This window comes from Dipodomys merriami, unplaced genomic scaffold (assembly GCF_024711535.1).
Source record: "Dipodomys merriami isolate MVZ:Mamm:240054 unplaced genomic scaffold, mDipMer1.0.p SCAF_163, whole genome shotgun sequence".
Taxonomy (NCBI): Eukaryota; Metazoa; Chordata; class Mammalia; order Rodentia; family Heteromyidae; genus Dipodomys; species Dipodomys merriami.
In genome coordinates, this window is record NW_027202971.1 from 216,815 (window position 1) to 239,261 (window position 22,447).

Consider the following 22,447-nt stretch of genomic DNA (forward strand, 5'->3'; position numbering starts at 1 on the left):
TTTCAGGGTGTTGAAAGAGATGACTGAATGGTTACCAGGAAACTACGAAATCGCTTTTAGAAAAAAAAAAAAAAAAAGAAGAAGACAAGCTAGCAAGGCTCTTATGCAACCTGCTGTTTGCATAAACAAGTAATAAAAATCCCCTGGGCAGACGGGAAGCCCACAATTTTTTTTTTTCCCTAAAGATAAAGAATAAGTTTAGGCAAGCTAGCTAGCATTTACAAATGAGTAAAACACAGGACCAGCTCTTGGGGAAGGCTGGGTGCGTGTACACGGATTAAATACCCCGCAGCGAGGATGAATCGCTGCTGTCATCAACGGAGAAGCACTGGCAATCATACACAGCTCACTGCTCTGAAAGCCCCAGGAATTCACGAGAAATATGAGTGTAGGTCTCACCGAGGGAACAGCGGCATGCATGTGATTCTTTCTGGAAAGACTGAGAATAGAGCACTTGCTCATCCAGGAGGGCTGGGTCTCGGTATATGTGTCAGCTCTCCACACGGACATAGGCTGCTTTTCTTCACCACAACTCTGCAAGTCATCTCTGGGTTAAGAAAAACAAGCAAGGGCTGGGAAGGTGGCTCAGTGGTAGAGCGCTTGCCTAGCAAGCGTGCAGCCCTGGGTTCCATTCATCAAGACCACATACACAGAAAAAGCTGGAAGTGGCATTGTGGCTGAAGTGGTAGAGTGCTAGCCCTGAGCAAAAGCAGCTCAGGGACAGTGCCCAGGCCCTGAGTTCAAGGCCCAGAGCTGGAAAAGACAGACAGACAGACAGAAAGCAAGCAAGGAAGCAAGCAAAACAACAGGGAGCCAGTAGCATACACCTGTAACTCCAGCTGGATCTCAGGAGTCTGAGATTGGAGGATCAGGGTTCAAAGTCAGCCTGGGAAAAAAAAGTCTGACAGATTCTTATCTCCAATTAATCAGCATAAAAGTAGATTGAAGGTGTTCAATTCTGGTACACACACACACACACACACACACACACACAGAGCTGGGCTGGTGGTGTAGGCTCAATGATAGAGATCATATTTAGCACACATAGAATCCTGGGTTTAATTGGAAGGAAGGAAGGCAGGAAAAAAGGCTGGTTGGAGCTTTTGGTTTGTATTAGTTTTTTTTTTTTTTTACACATTTGGTCCTTAAGTGATTTATTTATTTTTAAATACTATGTTGTTTTATTTTAAAGGTGCTGTACAGAGGGGTTACAGTTACATAAGTAAGTTAATGAGCACATTTCTTGTCAAATGGTGTTACCTCCTCCCTGATTCATTTATTTATTTTTGCCAGTCCTGGGCTTGAGCTCAGTGCCTGGGCACTGCTCTGAGTCTCTTTGTGCTCAAAGCTAGCACTCTACCACTTGAGCACAACGCCACTTCTGGCCGCTTCTGAGTAGTTATTGGAGATAAGAGTCTCTCAGACTTTTCCTGACCAGGATGGCTTCCATCTGCCATCCTCAGAGCTCAGCCTCCTGCTGCTTCGTTAGGATTATAGGTGCGAGCCACCAGTGCCTGGCTAAGACCTTCTTTTTATAAAATTAGATTTATAGTGACAGGGCCTAAGCGGGCGTGAACTCTGCCTTGTGGAAAGACAGTTTCCCACATGATTGTGAGTGAGTGTGTGTGTGTGTGTGTGTGTGTGTGTGTGTGTGTGTGTGTGTGTGTGTGTGTGATATTCCTAGATCATATTGCTCTATTTTGGTTTTTGTTTTTTTGGGGGGTCCGGTCGTAGGCCTGAACTCTGGACCTGGGCGCTGTCCCTCAGCTCTTTAGCTCAAGGCTAGCACTCTACCACTTGAGCCACAACGCCACTTCCAGTTTTTTTTTTCTGCTTATGTGGTGCTGAGGAATCAAACCCAGGGCCTCATGCTTGCAAGGCAAGCGCTCTACCACTGAGCCACCTTCCCAGCCCCTATTGTTCTATTTTGAGATAGAATTAGATACCCATTCCTTTAATTGCTCAATACTAGGGGCTTTGTAGTCTCTTCACAGTACAACAGAGTAAAGATGATGAAGAAGAATACAAAGAAGAGGAAGAGGATGGTGAAGATTTCCAATGTGCCAGGCCCTGGGCATCAAGGTTTGAATAGACCCCTGCTCCACCCTCTACCACAGCTCAGAAACAAGAGGCTGTGAGGGATTCTGATTTCGAAAGGACAGTGAAGCTCAGAGAGGTTGTGACGTATTCAAAGACATTCAGCTCATGAAAGCAGAGTTTGGATTTGAATCTGGCACTGACTGCTAAGCCCAGGGCGCTAACCATTAGGCTACACCGCCTGCTATTATCTTGCCTTATCTACTAGGTAGCCTCCTGCAATTATTGAAATGACTGGCATTGGCTCCTGTCTTTGCTATCAATGAGACTAGGCTTTATTTATTTGTTTGTTTTCTTGGATAAATGTGGATTTTTCAGTGTCCAGGAAACTTTCATTTAGGAAAATAAGAGTCACATTAATAAGTCACAGTAGTTATTTCTGGGAGCTCAGGTTTGCTGGAGACCCTCCTTCCAAGTTTATATATTAAAAAACAGCAGTCAGGGCTGGGAAGGTGGCTCAGTGGTAGAGTGCTTGCCTTGCATGCATGAAGCCCTGGTTTCAATTCCTCAGCACCACATAAGCAGGAAAAGCCAGAAGTGGCGCTGTGGCTCAAGCGGTAGAGCACTAGCCTTGAGCTGAAGAGCTGAGGGACAGCCGGGCGCTGGTGGCTCACGCCTGTAATCCTAGCTACTCAGGAGGCTGAGATCTGAGGATCGCGGTTCAAAGCCAGCCCGGGCAAGAGAGACCGTGAGACTCCTATCTCCAATAAACCACCAGAAAACCGGAAGTGGCGCTGTAGCTCAAGTGGTAGAGCGCTCGCCTTGAGCTGAAGAGCTGAGGGACAGCGCCCAGGCCCAGAGAGTTCAAGCCCCATGACCGACAAAAAAAAAAAAAAAAAAAAAAAAAAAGAGCTGAGGGACAGTGCCCAGGCCCAGAGTTCAGGCCCCACGACCAAGAAGAAAAAATGAAGACAGAACATGAGACTCTGAGTTCAAGTCCCAGTCTCAGTGTGTGCGCGTGCGCGCGCACGCCTGCGCTCACACACACACACACACACACACACACACACACGAACCTGCAGTTTATTCCGTCATTGACAAGCGTAGCCTCCCCAGCCCTCTGCTTCCTCCAGGTAAACTGAGGAACGAGGCGTCTTCATGCTTCTGTGCAGCCATCACCTGCTATGATTCTAAACCCAAGGTCCTCACTGCTCCGAGAGGTGAGCAGAGGCTCTCCCGCGGTCTGAAGCCCACCATGGAATTCCCGATCTCCCTGTGCACAGCAGGCGTGTGCCGACGCGCTCAGGTCCTTCTTTCATGTACTTATTTTTTCTTACGACTGCATGAGCTGTACAGAAACTTGTCATGAATCATTTCCAGAGCTCAGGGAGTGAATCCACCGTCTGGTGAAAAGCCCACTCAAAATCCACACCGGGGTATTTCTAGGCCTGCTAGAAGGTGCATCACAAATGGCACTAAGCTATGTTTGTTTAATTTCCTGGGCGCAAAGGATCTCCTGCTTCAGTCTCACAAATAGCTGGGACTACAGGTGTGTACCACAGTGCTTGGAGAAGTTTTGTGTGTTTTTTTAGTTCTGGTCTTGGGGCTTGAACTCAGGGCCTGGACGCTATTCCTGGATGCTAGGCTAGGGCTTTACCACTTGAGCCACAGCTCCATTTCTGGCTTCTGGTTGGTTAATCAGAGATAAGAGTGTCATATACTATCCTACCTGGGCTGCCTTTGAACCTCTACCCTTGGATCTCAGCCGTAGGGAGCTAGGATTACAGACATGAACCACTGGTGCCTGACCTTCCAAACTAATTTTTTTTGTGGTCCTAGGGCTTGAACTCTGGGCGCTGTCCCTAAGCTTCTTTTGCTCTCTACCACTTGAGCCACAGTGCCATTTCTGGCTTTTTCTGAGTCTTTTATTGGAGATAAAAGGCTCATGGACTTTCCTGCCAGGGCTGGATTTTGCCAAACTATTTTTTTTTAATTAAAAATAATAGGGCAGGAGTGAAGTTCAGTGGTAGAGCATTTGTCTAGAATAAAAAACTATTGATAAGCCCATCCCTGGTGGTTCATGCTTATAACCCTAGCTACTCTGAGATCTAGCTGAAGTTAGCCAGAGCAGACAAATCCTTGAGACTCCATCTCCAATTCACTAGCAAAAAGCCAGGCTGGAGGGTTGGTTCAAGTGGTAGAGCAGCAAGAAGGGTAAGTGAGAGTGCGACCCTTGAGTTTGAGCTCTGGTTTGGCAAAAACAAACATCAGAATCAACTGATAATGCTAGCTAGCATTTACCAGCTGCTGCCTGTGGCAGGCTTGTCCTCAGAGACCTAAAAATGTGACCTCAATTTGCTCACGGATCATTCCAGCAAGGTGCTGGAATGATCATCAACCCTGTTTCAAGACTGGAAAACAGATGCTTTGGAAATGTTTAGTATGTCACGTCTGTGACGAAGCTGGGACTTCTGTTTTGCTTACCTGTTCATGCTTACCAAACCACCACGAAAATTCGTGGCTGAAGACCAAAATCACCATTCTGTGATTTCTCCAGGTTGGCTGGGCTCAACTGGAATTCTCCACTAGGAGCTCAGCCAGGCTAGGTCACATGGAGGGTCTGTGCCTGCGCAGAGCTGGCGGCTAGTGGTTGGTTCCTGTTCCTTGAAAGAGGGAAGGAACAGGGCTGGGGAGGTGGCTGAGTGGTAGAGTGCCGGAGGCCCTGGCCTCCACTCCTCAGTACCACATGCACAGAAAGAGCTGCAAGTGATTGGGGCTCAAGTGGTAGAGAGCTAGCCTTGAGCAGCTCAGGGTCCACGCCTAGACCCTGAGTTCAAGCCCCAGGACGGGGTGGGGGTGGGGGAGCTCATTTAGTAGTTCAGTACCCTAGAAGCTAAATAGAGACATATTAGGCCCTTGTGAGCTTGTCTGAATTCTCTCTCTCTATTCTCCCTCCCTCCCCTCCCTCCCTTCCCCCCCCCTTCTCCCTCTCTATCTCTCTCAAGGCCTTGTGCTTGCTCTAACACTCTACCTCTACCATCTGGAAGTTTTGATTGAACAGCCCCACCTTGGCGTGCCCCCTTCCCCCGGCCCTGGAGCTGTCTTGTGCTTACTGCGGTGATGGATGGGGTGAGCAGCACTTGAGTCACGTCAGAAGCCTCTATGGTTCCCAGGGCCCAGAGACAAGTCCAGGCCTTGCGCCTGGCCCCAGCCTCGGTCAGCTCCTGCTCCTCAGGACATGGTTTTTCCTTTGAGTCATGGGGCTTGAACACTGGGCGCTGTCTCTCAGCTCTTTTTGCTCAAGTCCAGCAATCTACCGTGTTGAGCCACAGTTCCAGGTGGTTATTTGGAGATCAGTCTCACAGACTTTCCTGCCCGGGCTGGCTTTGAACTGTGCTCCTCAGATCTTAGCCTCCTGAGTAGCTCCGATTACAGACGTGAGTGCCCGGCTGGTATTTAACAACACATTTAACCCCTTGTACTCTGGAGATCTAACCAGCTTCTGGCAGCTCTGCAGACCCTGAATTCAAGGCTGTGGTCCTTTGGGATAGAAGTCCTCAGTTTCCCTCTTGGGCAGCTGGGAGGCAGGGAACTCAGTCGGTGGTTTTGAGTAGCTGATGAAAGGCTCTGAGCTGCAAGCGAAGTCATTTAGGATTCGGTTTCTTTATGTGTAAAAATATGGAGCACTTACCGGCAGACACAGGGCCTCAGGCTTTCTTTTTTTTGTTTTATTTTATATATATATATATATATATATATATATATATATATATATATATATATATATATATATATTTGTTTTGTTTTTGTCAGTTGTGGGCTTGAACTCTGGGCCTGGGTGCGCTGTCCCTCAGTTCTTCAGCTTAAGACTAGTGGTCTACCACTTGAGCCACAGCGCCACTTTTGGTTTTCTGGTGATTTATTAGAAATAAGATCTAAGGGGCTGGAAAGGTGGCTCAGTGGTAGAGTGTTTGCCTTACATGCCTGAGGCCCTGGGTTTGATTCCTCAGCACCACATAAGCAAAAAGAAAAAAGCCGGATCAAGTGGTAGAGCGCTAGCCTTGAGCTGAAGAGCTGAGGCACAGCCCAGGCCCAGAGTTCAGGCCCCACGACCAGACCCCCCCCCAAAAAAAAAAAAAAGAAAAAAAAGAAATTAGATCTAAGCCAGGCCCCGGTGTCTCACACCTGTAATCCTAGCTACTCAGGAGGCTGAGATCTGAGGATCATGGTTCAAAGCCAGCCCGGGGAAGGAAAGTCTGTGAGACTCTCATATCCAATAACCCACTAGTAAACCGGATGTGGCGCTGGGCTCAAGTGGTAGAGCATTTGCCTTGAGCTGAAGAGCACAGAGACAGCACCAAGCCCAGAGTTCAAGCCCCATGACTGACAAAAAACAAACAAGAGTCTCACAGACTTTCTTGCCCAGGCTGGCTTTGAATTGTGATCCTCAGCTCTCAGCCTCTAGAGTAGCTAGGATGATAAGCGTGAGCTACTAGTGCCCAGCTATTTATATCTTTTTTTTTTTGTCGGTCGTGGGGCTTGAACTCTGGGCCTGGGCGCTGTCCCTCAGCTCTTCAGCTCAACGCGAGCGCTCTACCACTTGAGCTACAGCGCCACTTCCGGTTTTCTGGTGGTTTATTGGAGATAGCAGTCTCACGGTCTCTCCTGTCCGGGCTGGCTTTGAACTGCGATCCTCAGATCTCAGCCTCCTGAGTAGCTAGGATTACAGGCGTGAGCCACCAGCGCCCGGCTTATTTATATCTTCTTATGACCTGTAGGCAGTTGTACAGATGGATTCCCACTCAACCAATCAGTAAGAACAGTGCAGCTCCATGGGCATTGCCCCTTCCGCTGTTTTCCTCCCATCTCTCCCAATCCCAGTTCATTCTGGCAAGTTCCACATTCACACGTGCACGTGAAATACAACGACTGAATTCGCCCCGCCTCCCTCTCTCCATGTATCTGCCCCAGCCCCCAGCTCGCAGGCGCACACACACACACACACACACACACACACACACACACACACACACACACACGCGCGCGCGCGCGCGCACGCTCTGTGCATGCCCGCAGGCGTGCACTGGGAAGGCATTAATGGAGCCGCTGGCTGGGTACAGGTGTTCAAGCCACTGTGGACAGACGCAGGTGGGAGCCCAGGCCTGTGCTTGGGATTGTGCGTGCATTGAATCTGCCCGATGACCCTTTGTTTTTGTTTTTTGTTTTGTTTGTTTTTTGTCGGTCATGGGGCTTGAACTCTAGGCCGAAGCGCTATTCCCCAGCTCTTCATCTCAAGGTGAACACTCCACCACTTGAACCACAGCACCACTTCTGGCTTTTTTCTGAGTGGTCTATTGGAGATGAGTCTCACAGACTTTCCTGCCTGGGCTGGCTTTGAACCATGATCCTCAGATTTCAGCCTCCTGAGTAGCTAGGATTGAGGCGTGAGCCACCAGTACCCAGTCCCAATGACCCTTTGAAGTCATTATCTCTTTTGAACATACAAGGAACTCAAAATCAAAAGCACTTCAGTATAAAATCTGTCCCAAACCAGGCACCAGTGGCTCACACCTGCAACCCTAGCATCTCAGGAGGCTGAGATCTGAGGATCCCAGTTGAAGCCAGCCTGGTCAGGAAAGTGTGTGAGGCTCTTATCTCCAATTAGCCACCTGAACACCAGAAGTGGTGGTGCTGCAGCTCAAAGTGGTAGAGCAGTAGCCTTGAGCGAAAGAGCTCAGGAATACAGGAATAGCACCTAGTCCCTGAGTTTGAAGTAAGGTTAGGTCTGGCCGGCATCATATTGGCCACATGGTGGATGGTAGGGTCTGGCACCTTGTCTTCATGCTGGGGGAAGGAACCCGCCCCCCCCATCACCTGCCACCCAGGTGATGGGCATGCCCAGACCCATGGAGGCAAGGGCAGGCACTTGGCTGATAGGTTACTGAATCTGTCAGTCCAGTGCCTGGGGCGGGAATACCCTGAGGATCTGCCCCCTCCATCCACCTAGTTCCTAGTTCGGCCCAGACCAATTTAGGTGGCATTATGCCATGCCTCATGTGTCTCCGTGATTGTGTCTCCTGTCTGGTCTCTGGTCATCACGGCGTTCCCGTTCAGCTCTCCACTGGAGCTGAATTGGCTCACTGGTATTGTTTTTGTTATTTCTTTCCACGTCAGCATGTTTCCTAGCTGTGTTATGTGTATTTGGGGGCTGCAGGCCTTTGTAACAACAGGCAGCCTGCAACCTATTAACTGTATAATAAAGACCCCAATATTATATATTTTAAAATGTGGCTTCTGGGATGATTCACCTATTCACCTTATAAGTTCAAACCTCATGACCGGCAAAAAAAAAAATCTGTCCCAAGCCCAGCATGGTGGTGCATACCTATAATCCCTGCATTTGATAGACAATTCGAGGCCAAACAGTGTGACTCTGTCTCCAAAAAAACAAAAGAATAAAAAAAGATTTAAATTTTAAACTAATAGTAATAATAATAATAATATCTACTTCAAGATATTAGGATTTAAACTTTGATCTGACTCTATACAGATCTTACTTTTCAGTGCCTGGCCACAAAGCACTTCTGTTTTTGTTTTTTTGTTTTTGGGTCCGGTCATGGGCCTGAACTCTGGGCCTGGGCACTGTCCCTCAGCTCTTCAGCTCAAGGCTAACGCTCTACCACTTGAGCCACAGCGCCACTTCTGGCTTTTTTCCTTTTTGCTTATGTGGTACTGGGGAATCGAACCCAGGACCTCATGCATGTAAGGCAAGCGCTCTACCACTGAGCCACCTTCCCAGCCCCACAAAGCACTTCTGAAGAAAGGAAATAATAGAGACAGCCCAGACGGTATTTTTGTTTTTTTATTTTTTATTTTTTTAGGTCCGAATGTGGGAGAGTACCTGGGATTTTGCTAAAATGTAATAGAGAAATTGAGAACTATTTTCACGACTTCCTGCATGAGGAAGAAGCTGAGGTTGGCCTAGAATCATTTCCCTTGATCCAAAGGAGAAGCAATGCATCGTTTCACACAATCGTGTGATTTTTGAGAGTTCCAGAAGCACCCGTGCAAGGAAATCCTGCAAAGAAAGGGAAAGGCCGATGTCTGTCTGAAATGTTCTAGAAAGTATGGTCAGGGACCGGCTAAAGGCCTTACACGTCTCCACCATCCCCCGAGCTGTGGTCTCTGGCCACAATTCTGACCAAGGTCCCCTCAGGGGCATTGGGACAGGAGAGGGAGGAGCATGGATTTGGCAAACACTGGGAGAATGGATGTATGGATGAATGCCTGCAGCTCACACCCCCAGAGCGAGCTGGGCGAAGCACTTCTGCTGCACTGAGCACATTTCCCCCCTAGGGAAAGAGAGAAGGTGAACACAGCCTCAGCGCCTTCTTTAAAATGCCACCATTTGCGGATAACAAAATGAAACAAACCCCCAAAAGCCTGGAACTGGAAGGGGAGAGCAGATGTTGTGCTGGGGCTCCGGGGCTCCCTGGAAGTCAAAGCCTTGACAGTGAAATGCACCGAGGGCCTCTGGGAAGATGAAAATGATCAGGACCAAAAAAAAGCCCAAGATCAGATCTACACAGCCTGGAATAAAAATAGCAACCAAATCCGCTTTTTAGTTTCCAAGATACTTGAGGATTTAAGGCCAGAGGCCAGGAAGCACCGATAAGACATTCCGTTCATGGACTGCCTGCGGAGCAGCATTATAGCCTAATAAACACTTCTATTTCCTCCACCATTTAAAGTTACTACAGAGGCTGGGCAACTTCTAATTCAAACCGTGCGTGCTCCATTACCTCCACACCTGTCCCTGTTGTGCCAATTGCTTTTGCCTGCCTGTAATCCTGGCTGCTCAGGAGGGTGAGGTCTGAGGATCCTTATTCAAAGCCAGCTTATCTCCTGATAACTACCAAAAGGCCGGAAGTGAAGCTGTGGATCAAGTGACAAAGCACTGGTCTTAAGGAAAACATCAACAACAAAAAGCTCAGGAACAGTGCTCAGGCCCTGAGTTCAAGCCCCAGGACCATCAGAAAAAGAAAAGAAAAGAAGAGAAAGAGAAAGAGACAGAGAAAGAAAGAAAGAAGGAAAGAAAGAAAGACAGAAAGAGAAAGAAAGAGACAGAAAGACAGACAGACAGAGAGAAAGAAAGAAAGAAAAAGACAGAAAGAGAAAGAAAGACAGAAAGACAGAAAGACAGACAGAAAGAAAGAAAGAAAAGAAAGAAAAGAAAGAAAGAAAGAAAGAGAGAAAGAGAGAAAGAAAGAGAGAAAGAAAGAAAGAAAGAAAGAAGGAAGGAAGGAAGGAAGGAAGGAAGGAAGGAAGGAAGGAAGGAAGGAAGGAAGGAAGAGGCAACTGACTCACTTTGATCAACTGGAACCATCCAGAAAAGGTAGGGCAGGGTGGCCCTCGGGGCCCACGGGGGGCGTTCGCAGGGCCTCGGGCGCGCCTGTGGGCCCCGCAGGGCCGGGGCGGTCCCGCCGCGCAGCCGCGGCCTCCTGGGCGCCGTCCTCCGCGCGCCGGCCGCTCCTGGCGCGCAGTTTTGAGCTGGCCTGGCCGGGCGGCTGCGAGGCGGCGTTCCCGGGCCGCCGGGGCCTCGACCCGCAGATTCCCAGCTTGGTGTAGAATTTGGGGAAGGAAGGGCTGGAAAAATAATACACCAGGGGATCCAGCATGCTGTTCAGGTAGGTGAAGCTGAGCGTGACGTGGAGGGCCGCGTGGACCGAGGGGTGGCAGGCGCTGGAGGACACGGTCCACAGGAAGTAGAGCCTGGCCAGCACGCTGGGCAGGTAGCAGGTGACGAACACGGCGGCCACCGCCACGATGAGGCGCGAGGCCCTCCTGACGCGCGCCCGGCCGCGCCCGGCCAGCCGGCGCCTGAGGCTGCAGACCATCCTCAGGGAGCAAAAGCCGATGACGGCCAGGGGCAGGAAGAACTCCAGCTGGAACATGATGTCGTGCCAGCCGTTGGCCGACTCCATGATGAAGCTCTCGCACGAGGTGGCGTGGGGCTGCGGGCACAGGTGGCTCTCGGTCAGCAGGTACAGGGTGCCCAGCACCACCAGCGCCCACAGCGCGCACACAGCGCCCGCCGCCGCCCGCGTGGACATGCCATTCACCCTGTGGTGCGGGTGGACCACGCGGAAGTACCTGTCCACGGCCACCACGGTGAGGAAGACGATGCTCCCCGCTCGGTTGGTGGCCAGCATGAAGAGCACCAGGCGGCAGGAGACGTCCTCGAACACCCAGTGGCGCCGACGCAGGTAGTAATCCGTCCTCAAGGGCAGGCAGACGATGAGGAGGAAATCGGCCACCGCCAGGTTGAACAGGTAGATGGTGCTCGCTTTCCACGTCTTCAGGTGGAAACAGAAGCCGCACAGGGCCACCCCATTGCCCAGGGCGCCCAGCACGAAGGTCAGAATGAGCAGCGGCGGCATGATCTGAGAGATGGGGTCCCCCTCCAGGAGACAGCACGACCCGTTGTCCATGGTGGACCAAGGGGTGGGGGGGCAAGTGTCCAGGGTGCTGCTCAGTCCCTGGAGTTCTCACGAAGGTCCTGATGCGACGCTAACCTGCTGCTGGGCCCAATGAGGAACATAAAGTGGGGGGACACTGCCACCGCAGCCAATCAGAGAAACTTCAGCCAGGGAATGAAAGTCCCAGAAAGAGAGACAGACAGACAGACAGACAGAGGTCTTTTCCTTCTCAGTTCGGATCACAGTCTGCCTGCTCTTGGGCGCTGTCCCCTGCGGGCAGCGGTCATTTCTGGGAAGCAGCTGGAAGGAGATCCATCCTTGCAAAAGGGTGGCTCAGTTCAGCCCCAGAAGAAACCCTAGTCTCTGCTTCTCTCTTTCACCCTGGACTCCGTCTGTGCCAGAGAACACACACAAAACTGCCCTGAAAGCGAGGGGGTGGGAGGGGAGCTTGTTTGCCCTCCCTCCTGGGGGAGGAACACAAACATTCCCTCCCTGCAGTGGTTCTGGCCTCTGCCTCTGCTTCCCTCCCCGACCTTTGCCTGACTGCGTCCTCTCCCTGTCCCACCGGGCCTCCAGGCAGTGCCAGAGAGGGGAGGCCCTGCCCCACAGCCACTTCCTGTGCCCACAGCCAACCACAACAGCCCTCAGAACTCGCGAGGGTCTGCTCACTGACCAGTGTCCTCCGCTGAGCATCCACGCCGGTCATCCCAGCTACTCAGGAGCCTGAGATCTGAGGATCAGGGTTTGAAGCCAAGCCCAGCCAGGAAATCCATGAGGCTCTTATTGCCAATGAACTAACAAAAAGTGGAGCCTGTGGCTCAAGTGGTAGAACACGAGCCTTGAGCAAAAAAAAGAAGCTCAGGGACGGCGCCCAGGCCCCAGCTTTTGATCCATTGCATCTCTGTGGACCCAAGTGACAAAGTTGCACAGCCAGCAGGATGGTGACGTGGGCCGGGAGGATTGAGCCCTGAGTTCCCATCAGCTGCAGCAAGGAAGTTCACATGCCGCAGCTCTCTTCTCCGTGCCTTTCTGTTCCCTGTTAGGAAGGGGAGTGGGGACAGAGAAAGAATGTACACGCCTCGTCCCTCCCCATGCTGGTGAAAGCTAAATGTCTCTCTCCAATGGAGGGTCCCAAATCGGTCCCATAATCTTCCCCCAGCCGCCTGTGCCCAGACCCCGATTACCTCCTACCTCCCTATACCATCTCCTACCTGGCTTTCCTCCCTCCAACCATCTAGCCTCTGTAATTCACGTTTTTGTGCCCATACTAAGGCTTGAACTCAAGTCCTGGGTGCTGTCCTTGAGCTTTTTTGAGCCACATCTCTACTTCTGGCTTTTTACTTGTTAATTGGATATAAGATTTGTCTGGGGCTGGGAAGGTGGCTCAGCGGTAGAGTGCTTGTCTCGCATGCATGAGGCCCTGGGTTCCATTCCTCAGCACCACATAAGCAGAAAAAGCCAGTAGTGGAGCTGTGGCTCAAGTGGTAGAGCGCTAGCCTTGAGCTGAAGAGCTGAGGGACAGCGCCCAGGCCCAGAGTTCAGGCCCCACAACTGACAAAAAAAAAAAAAAAAAAAAAAAAAAGATTTGTCTGGCCTGCTGACTGACTTAGAACTGGGATCTTCACATCTCAGCCTCCTGAGGAGCTAGGATTCCAGGCAGGAGCCACCAGACCTTAGCTAGAGCAAGGACCTAGAAATAATAAATACATTAATTTTTTGGGGGGGTCTGGTCGTGGGGCCTGAACTCTGGGCCTGGGTGCTGTCTCTTAGCTCTTCAGCTCAAGACTAGCATTGTACCACTTGAGCTACAGCACCACCTCCAATATATTCATTTTTTGATGTTTGTTTTCATGGGTGGGAGTGGAACCGGGGCTTCAGGCAAGTGCTCAGCTATGGGACTTAGAGGTCTGAGATTCCTGTAAACACAAGGACTTCCCTTTGTTCCACATGACTGACACCTGTCATTTCCACATCCTTTCTGTCTCATCAAATCACTTTCCTCTTTTTTTTCAACTGAAGAATGAGTCAGAAGGCAGAGGATTAAAGAAAAGATCAGTTTCTCTTTCTCCAAACACCTGCTGGCTTTTCATAACTGATCTTCAAGAAGACAGACTCTCCCTGGTACAACTCAGGTTCAAGACCATGCTTCATTACTTCTTTGTGCATCAAATTAGTCCATACAAAAACAAAACAAAATAAAAAACCACTCAAAATGGATCTAAGAGCCATGCACTGGTGGTTCACGCCTGTCATCTTAGCTACTCAGGAGGCTGAGATCTGAGGATCTTAGTTCAAAGCCAGCCCCAGTGGGAAAATCCGTGAGACTCCGGAAGTGGCGCTGTGGCACAAAGTGGTAGGGCCTTGCCTTGGGCAAAAGAGCTTAGAGACAGCATGAAGGCACAAGTTCAAACCCTACAACCCACAAAAAAAGAAAAAGAGAAAGCCATATGTGGCAAAGATTCTAAGGTACAAGAATAAATCACGTGTGGTTTTTTGGCTCTTTTACTGAAAGTTTCCCGACTCCCTTTTTTTTCTTTTTCTTTTCTCGTCAGTCGTGGGGCTTGAACTCTGGGCTTGGGTGCTGTCCCTCAGCTCTTCAGCTCAAGGTGAGCCCTCTCCCATTTGAGCTACAGCGCCACTTCCAGTTTTCTGGTGGTTTACTGGAGATAAGAGTTTCACGGACTTTGCTGCCTGGGCTGGCTTTGAACCTCAATCCTCAGATCTCAGCTTCCTGAGTAGCTAGGATTACAGGCGTGAGCCACCGGTGCCCGGCTCTTTTTTTTTTTTTTCTCTCTTTTTCTTCTGTCTCTTCTCTTCCCTGAATGGCTGGGCAGTCCACACCTTCCACTCACTATCGGCAGGATTTCATCCCCAACCATGGGATCTGATGGGCCAAATTGACACCAAAGGGACTCCGCAGGTAAGTAATTGAGAGAGGGATCCATTGCACCTGCATTTCACTCTGAACATGAAGAAGAAAAGAAAGAATTTGTGGGCCTATCACAAGCTACCCCAGCCTGGCCTCAAACCACTTGCTCAGGGGCATTGATGAGACAGCGCCTGGCTGCATCTGCGGCTAGGGCACCTGGTGGGCAGAGAAGCTGGTATGCCACGTGAATTCAGGTGCTCTGCTTCCCTCCAGTCAGGGCCTGGAGCCTAGGACTGGCTGAGCTTCCTGATTCTCAACGCATCACCAATATGGTGAGTTAAAGCATTCTCAGAAGGGAGAAGCCAGGCACCAGTGGCTCATACCTATAATCTTAGCTACTCAGGAGCCTTAGATCTGAGGATCACAGTTCAAAGTCAGCCTGGGCAAAAAGCTGGAAGTGGAGGTGTGGTTCAAGTGGTAGAGCACCAACCTTGAGCCAAAAAGACCAAGTTGAGTGTGTGAGGCAGATCTCAGCCTCCTGAGTAGCTAGGATTCCAGGCGTGAGCCACCGGCGCCTGGCAAAGACTTTTTTGTTTTTTGGCAGTCCTGGACCTTTTTCTGTGTATGCGGTACTGAGGGCTTCATGAATGTTAGGCAAGCACTCTACCACTAAGCCACATCCCCAGTCCCTTTCTTTTATTTTTATGTTTTACTTTTTTTTTAAATTTTATTTTATTTGTGAACATACTGTACAGAGGAGTTACAATTACATGGGCAGGATAATGCATACATTTCTTACCAAGCATTGCAGCCTCCTCCTGTGTTTACCCTTCACATCCCTTCCCAGCCTCCCCCCTCCCCCCCTATGTTTTACTTTTTGTTGGTGCTGGTACTGAGTCTGGAACTCAGGGCCTTATGCTCTTGCTTGGCTTTTTCATTCAAGGCTGGTGCTCTACTGCTTGAGCCACTTCTAGTTCTACTTTTGACTTTTCACTAGTTAGTTGGAGATTAGAGTCTCATGGATTTTCCTACTTGGGCTGGCTTGAACTATGATTCTCAGGTGTCAGCCTCCTGAGTAGCTATGATTACAGGCGTAAACCACCAGCACCTGGCTTACAGTGACCTTTTTTGAGATCTAGGGTTCCTTTCTCTGCCCAGTGACTTGTAAATGAACTTTCTGGAAGAGGAATGACCCACCAAGTTTAAGGGGTGAGTGACTTGTCCTGTTTTGCACTTGTTTTCCCCTGGCACCTGCAGCCCTGAGGAGGCAGCGCCTTCAGCCAGGAGAAAGCTGTCCTGTGGGGAGGGGTGAGCGTGGGGCCGGGGAGTCACGTATCCCGTGACCTGTCTCAAGCTTTGACAAGGAAGTCCTCTGGTATTGCAAAATGAACTGTAAATACCAAGCAGTGGCTTCAGTGAACATGGAACATGGAAAATGTCAGGAAGCTGAAAAGAGTGGAACTGCTGATAGATTTCAAGAGATCTCGGCTCAGGGGCGGGCACAACGTGTTGGTGTTTGCTTAGGCGATGCAAGTCCCTGGGCGCCATCACTATGCAGGTAGATAAAAGAAGAATAGTCTTCAGGAGATCCATGGTGGGTCGCCCCAGTAATCTCAGCTCCTTGCAAGGCTAAGGCAGACGGATCGTGAGTTCAAAGGCAGCCTGGGTTGCACAGCGAGTTTAAGGTGGGCTCAGGCTATATAGCAAGATTCTATTTCAAAAACATAACAAACAGCAAAGTCCTCCACAGAACTGTCACGTGACTGCCAAGTCTCATTCCCAGGTCTAAACCCAGGAGAACTGAAAACTAGACAAACAAGGACCTGTACCAATATGGCTACTTACCATTGCCAAATGGCATCATGGTGAACAGAACACATAGATTGTGCTAAGATGGCTGCTCATGGTGCCCAGATACGTGGTTAAAATAGTATACTGGGTTGCAGGGAGCCGGGGCGAACGCAATTAGACTCCGCCCACTCCCCTGCAGCTTTGAGGTCCATATTAGACAGTGCTTGGCGGGACGGTGGGTCCTGGGCTTTGCGCATGCGCAAGCCACGTAGAGTCCCCAGCCAATCCCGTGGCACCTGGTGACGGTGAAAGGCAGACGACCAATGATAGAACGACACGTGTCCCTATTCCCTATATAAGCGGCCATGTTTTGGGTGCACGCTCTCTCGCGCTGAAGCTCTCCTACAAATAAAAAGGCTCTCCAATAAAGCGTGATCTGAGAAGACTCCTGGTGTGGTGGGGACACACGCGAGAGGCCGAACAGGAGCCAGAACTCAACACGCGGAGAGGGGACGTTGGTAAGTATCCCCCGGTATGCTGTTTACTGTAGATTACTTGTTTCTTGCGTTGCTTTTTCCCTTGTGGTTTGTCTTTCTGGTGGTTCTGCGTTGTGGGGATGACCACAAAGAGGGGGTCTCAAGGAGACCCCTATACCCTTCTTTGAAGGCAAACCGGTTCTCAGCCCTACACGTGGAAGGGCAGGACCAAAAACGCAGTGATCCTGTGAGTGACTCAGAGAAAGAAATGTTAGAGGAGGAGGGAGAGCAGCTCGATCCAGCTGATAATAAAGACTTAGAAGAGGCTGCGGCTGAGTATGAGGCAGACAGATATGGGGGGTGGCATCCCCAAACAATAAGAGTACCGCAGCAGCCAGAAAGGAGGAAAGGAGCTGGCCCTCACCCGTCGGCCCCCCCGCCGTACCCGCCGGCAGGGAAGAGTCACTTTATAAAAGGGAGCACCTGGTCGCGGCTGGCGGCCACCTTTCCAGTTTTTAAAAATCCAATTACTAATAAAAAAAAATTTGAGCCAGTTTCCTACTCCCAGCTTAAGGATTTAGTTGAGGCAGTCCGGACTTATGGAGTGACGGCTAATTATACCACTGCCCTGCTCCGAAGACTGACCGTCAATGCTATGACACCCACGGACTGGTTTGAGGTAGCCCGTACCTGCCTTAATCATGGGCAGTTCCTTGATTTCCGGTCTATTGTTCAAGACAAGGCTCAAGCCCAATACAGACAAAATGTCCGTGATGGGCACCCGGAGTGGACCGTAGATATGCTTCTCGGGCAGGGACCCTATGCTGTAGATCAAACAGGATATCCCTTTGAAGTGTATCGACAGGTGAATACTCTTTTTTACAAATCCTGGCGGGCCCTCCCAAACAAGGGAGAGACGGCCGGCAATCTAACAAAAATCATTCAGGCCCCTAATGAGCCATTTTCTGATTTTGTTGCCCGTATGCTAGAGACAGCCGAGCGGGTGTTAGGAAATCTGGAAACAGCCATGCCATTTGTACAACAAATCATTTTCGAACAAAGTACCAAGGAATGTCAGAGGGCAATTACCCCAGTAAGAACCCAAAGCCTAGAAGCTTGGTTAAGGGCCTGCAGAGAAGTGGGTGGCCCCCTGACCAATGCGGGGCTGGCGGCTGCTGTCTTGTCGGCTGCCAGGGCCGCAAAAGATAATAAAGGAAAAGGATGTTTTCGGTGTGGCCAGTTGGGACATTTTAAACGGCAGTGCCCACAAAATGGTGGTCCTGCGCAAAACACGCCCAGGCCGCCAAGGACTCCAGGGGTGTGTCCTCGTTGTAAAAAGGGGAAACATTGGGCTAACGAATGCCGGTCAGTTAGAGACATCAATGGACATCTTATCCCCCAAATTATTCCAAACACTGATTCGGAACCAGAGCCAAAAAACGGGAAAAAGGGCCCTCGTCCCCAGGGCCCGAAAATTTACAGGGCATTTCAGACTCCGGCTCCCGGACAGCACCCGCAACAACCCCCCAGCCAAAAAGAGCAACCTCAGGCTCCGCAGGGTTGGACCTCTGTGCCACCTCCGGACGGGTATTAACACAGCAGATGGGAGTCCAGGTTGTGGAGACGGACATGACAGGACCCTTAGATGAAGGCACTGTAGGAATAGTTTTAGGATGCTCCTCCTCCACAATGAGAGGATTAATAATTTTCCCAGGAGTGATTGACCCTGACTATACGGGGACTATCAAGGTCCTCTGCCATGTCCCCCATGGAGTGGTGTCCATTTCTCCCGGGGATAGAATTGCACAGCTCCTGCTTTTGCCTTCTCTTCACGGCAACTTCCCTGCTAAGGAGATAAAGAGAGGAGATAAAGGGCTAGGCTCCACTGGAGTCGACCTTACATGCCTGTCCATAACTTTAGACCAAAGACCCATGCTAACTCTCCAAGTGGAAGGGAGAAGATTTGAGGGACTGGTGGATACAGGGGCAGATAGAAGCATCATCCAAAGAGGGGAGTGGCCAAAGCAATGGCCAACTCAAAAATCCTCCCAGACCTTGCAAGGGCTGGGCTATGCTGATGATGCCCCACAGTTAAGTGCAAAAAAATTGACTTGGAGCCGGGCGCTGGTGGCTCACGCCTGTAATCCTAGCTACTCAGGAGGCTGAGATCTGAGGATCGCGGTTCAAAGCCAGCCCGGGCAAGAAAGACCATGAGACTCCTATCTCCAATAAACCACCAGAAAACCGGAAGTGGTGCTGTAGCTCAAGTGGTAGAGCGCTAGCCTTGAGCTGAAGAGCTGAGGGACAGCGCCCAGGCCCAGAGTTCAAGCCCCACGACCGACAAAAAACAAAACAAAACAAAAAAATTGACTTGGAGAACAGACGAAGGCCAGGTTGGAAAAATGCAGCCATTTGTGGTAGACGTCCCTGTCAATCTTTGGGGAAGAGATGTGCAGCAACAGCTGAAGTTAACTAATGATTACTCTGAGGCCAGTCAGAATATGATGAAACAGCAAGGATTTGTTCCAGCCTTGGGGCTTGGTCGGCGTCTCCAAGGACGCAAGGAGCCGATAGAGCCACTTCCTAAGCAGGACAGAAAGGGTTTGGGTTTTTCTTAGGGGCCTCTGAAAACAAAGCTTCCACTGAAGGTGAGGTACCCATACCTTGGTTAACGCAAAAGGCGGTATGGGTTCCTCAGTGGCCCCTCTCTCGAGAAAAATTGGAAGCGGCTCAAACTCTTGTCCAGGAACAGCTACAGCTGGGGCATGTTGAACCTTCAGTGTCATCTTGGAATACCCCAATTTTTGTGATCAAGAAGGCCTCCGGAAAATGGAGATTATTACATAACCTTAGAGCAGTAAATGCCCAAATGCAAATTATGGGTCCAGTTCAGAGGGGCATTAATTCTCAGTTGCGAGGAGGGTTAATGGTGGTCAACCAAAGGATTGATCTCGTCCAGGAACAAGTGGACACCCTTTGGCAAATTGCTCAGCTTGGCTGTCAGTGGAAGTATGAGGGGTTATGTGTGACAAGCATTCAGTATGATAACCTTACCCGAGCTGCAAACTTATCTAAACAGTTGTCGAGTTATCTTCTAGGTAACTGGACTGGTGAGTTTGATGAAATGCTGGATCAGCTGCGGATTGCCATTGTGACCGTGAATTCAATGCGAGTGGACCCTGGATTGGTGGAGGGACTCCAGTCTTGGATCTCCTCTACAGTCTCCTGGTTTAAAGAGTGGGTGGGAGTCGGAATGTTTTTAGCCTGCTGCCTGGGAGGATGCGTGGTCTGCCTATGGTTGGTCTGTCGCCTTCGAGCCCAAACCAGAAGGGACAAGGTTGTTATCTCGCAAGCATTAGCCGCTTTGGAGAGTGGATCCTCACCCCAGATCTGGCTGGCGGCCCTGAGAGGCAATTAAGCCTTACCATCCTGCATAGCCTTAGCACCCCGAGGGATCAGGGGATCCCATTGCACCGGGACAGGTATGCAACTTGCAATTTGGGACAGGGTGCGAGGCAAGTGCACTGCACTTGAGGAGGACCATCTCCTCAAGAAGAGCATGTTGGGTTGCATGTGGGTTGATGCCCAAGATCCCACCTCTGCAAAAAAGGCATCGGACGGGCCTGGTCATCACTAGGGAAGGCGCCCCTCATGCGAAGGCCAGTGCAAGGTCCTCTCATTAATGTTTTAGACAGAGGCCCAACCTCTACTCTTACCTGTTGCCAAAAACAAAAAGGGGGAACTGCAGGGAGCCGGGGCGAACGCCATTACAAGGCGCCGCCCACTTCCTTGCAGTTTTGAGGTAAACAACTCCATATTAGGCAGTGCTTGGTGGGACGGTGGGTCCTGGGCTTTGCGCATGCGCGAGCCACGTAGAGTCCCCAGCCAATCCCGTGGCACCTGGTGACGGTGAAAGGCAGATGACCAATGATAGAACGACACGTGTCCCTATTCCCTATATAAGCGTCCATGTTTTGGGTGCACGCTCTCTCGCGCTCAAGCTCTCCTACAAATAAAAAGGCTCTCCAATAAAGCGTGATCTGAGAAGACTCCTGGTGTGGTGGTCGTTCTTCCTCGCTGGTCGAGAAGGCGTTCGCCTCACTGGGTGTTTGAGTGTAAGTGGTTTTTGAATGAGTTTAACATAAACTGGTGGCCTTAGAGGCTGGGGGTATGTGGCTCCATGGTAAGAGCACTTACCTAGCATTCACAGGGCCCTGGGCTGGATACATAGTACCTTCTTGCCAAAATATTGGTGAACTTAGTTAAGGCTTTTGTAGTGTAGGGGGCCTCATCCAATTAGTAGAAGGCTTTTAGAAAAAGAGACTGCTCTCCTTGAACAAGAAGGAATTCTGCCCAAAGTTAGCCTCCAGGCTTGAACTGTGCACTGCCTCTCTTGTGGAGCTCAGGTCTGCTGGCCTATCCTGCAGATTCTTAGACTTGCTCCAGGGTCATGGAAGAGAATTTGGTAAATGAATTCTCCCTGTGTATATGCACATTCTATTGATTCTATTCTCCTGGAGGGCACTGATAATGTTATCACATAGGTGCAAACAACCCTCATGGATCGCGGTCATCTGTGTGTGGGTGGACAAATTGTGGTAGACATACATACAGTGGAATATTATTCGGCTATAAAAAAAGTGAAATTCAGGTATGTGCCATAATGTGCATGGATGAACCTTGGATTTATATATTTTTTGGCCAGTCCTAGGGCTTGAACTCAGGGCCTGGGCACTGTCCCTGAGCTGCTTTTCCTCAAGGCTAGCGCCCTACCACTTGAGCCCCAGTGCCACTTCAGGCTTTTTCCGAGTATTTAGTACTGAGGAATGGAACCCGGGGCTTCATGCGTGCTAGGCAGGCGCCTACCACTGAGCCACCTTCCCAGCCCTGGCTCTGACATTTTTAGCTACCAAAGCAATGCTGTCCAGCAGCCCTTTGAGGAGGGAGAAACTTAACTTTTCCCCAGTCTCCCCTTCCGTGTAGTTGAGTTTGTTTAGTTTTGCAATGCCGTAACCGAGGGCCTGTATGAAAGGAGAGGAAATGACTGCGAGGGGTCTGGGCTCCGGGAGGGATGGGGTGAGCCGAGCAGAGGCGCTCCCCACCTGCTCAGCAAGATGGCCGCCCGCCCCGCACGCGGCACTCTCTTCCCGCACGGGCCTTGCCTGCTGCCTGCTTTGGTTGGCTGGACCCGCGGGGCCTTGCGTGCTGCCTGCTTTGGTTGGTTTGCGTTCCCGGCCTCCTCGCACCCTCCTTCAGACGCGGGGACCCCACAGGCCCGCTCCAGGCCCATCCCATCCCCGGCGCGCTCCGCCTGGCCGCCATGCCTGGCTGCGGATGGGCCAGGGGTTAGCCCCACCCCCTCGGCCCAGGCCAGCTCTGTTGTGATTGGCTCAGGTCTGAGCACGTGACCCAGCCCACTCTGCTGTGATTGGCCAGGGCAGAGCACGGGTCCTGAAGGCCCTGGAGCCAGCAGCCCCGAGGTGGGTGAGGAGAGGCCCTGTCTGTTTCTGGGATGTCGATGAGTAGAAACAATCTTTGCGTAGACATGTTGACTTACAAGGTTATGTTCTGTGGGGGAGAAGAAGTGTATGTCACAGCTGGGAGGACATGTTGAGGAACTGTCTAGAACAAGTCTTAAGCCTCCTTCAGGGCTGCTTTATTTTGGGCTACCTCACCCCTAATCCTTTGTGTCCACTAGGACTAAACTCTGAGTAAAAGCTGCCTCAGTCCAAACTGGCTTAAGCAAGAAATAAGAATTTGTTGGTTTCATAGCCCACAGGTGCAGGATTAGAGCT

General features: G+C 50.6%; 1 protein-coding gene across 1 annotated transcript; it reads right to left on the bottom strand.

The window, feature by feature from the left end:
• Positions 1 to 8,888: 8,888 nt before the first annotated feature.
• Hcar1 (hydroxycarboxylic acid receptor 1) lies at positions 8,889 to 11,914 on the bottom strand. The gene is made up of 2 exons (XM_070024782.1): positions 10,405 to 11,914; positions 8,889 to 9,115 (listed from the first exon to the last, which is right to left on the bottom strand). The coding sequence occupies exon 1, from the start codon at positions 11,526 to 11,528 to the stop codon at positions 10,410 to 10,412; it is 1,119 nt and encodes a 372-aa protein (XP_069880883.1). The 5' UTR covers positions 11,529 to 11,914; the 3' UTR covers positions 8,889 to 9,115; positions 10,405 to 10,409.
• Between the last annotated feature and the right edge of the window lie 10,533 nt (positions 11,915 to 22,447).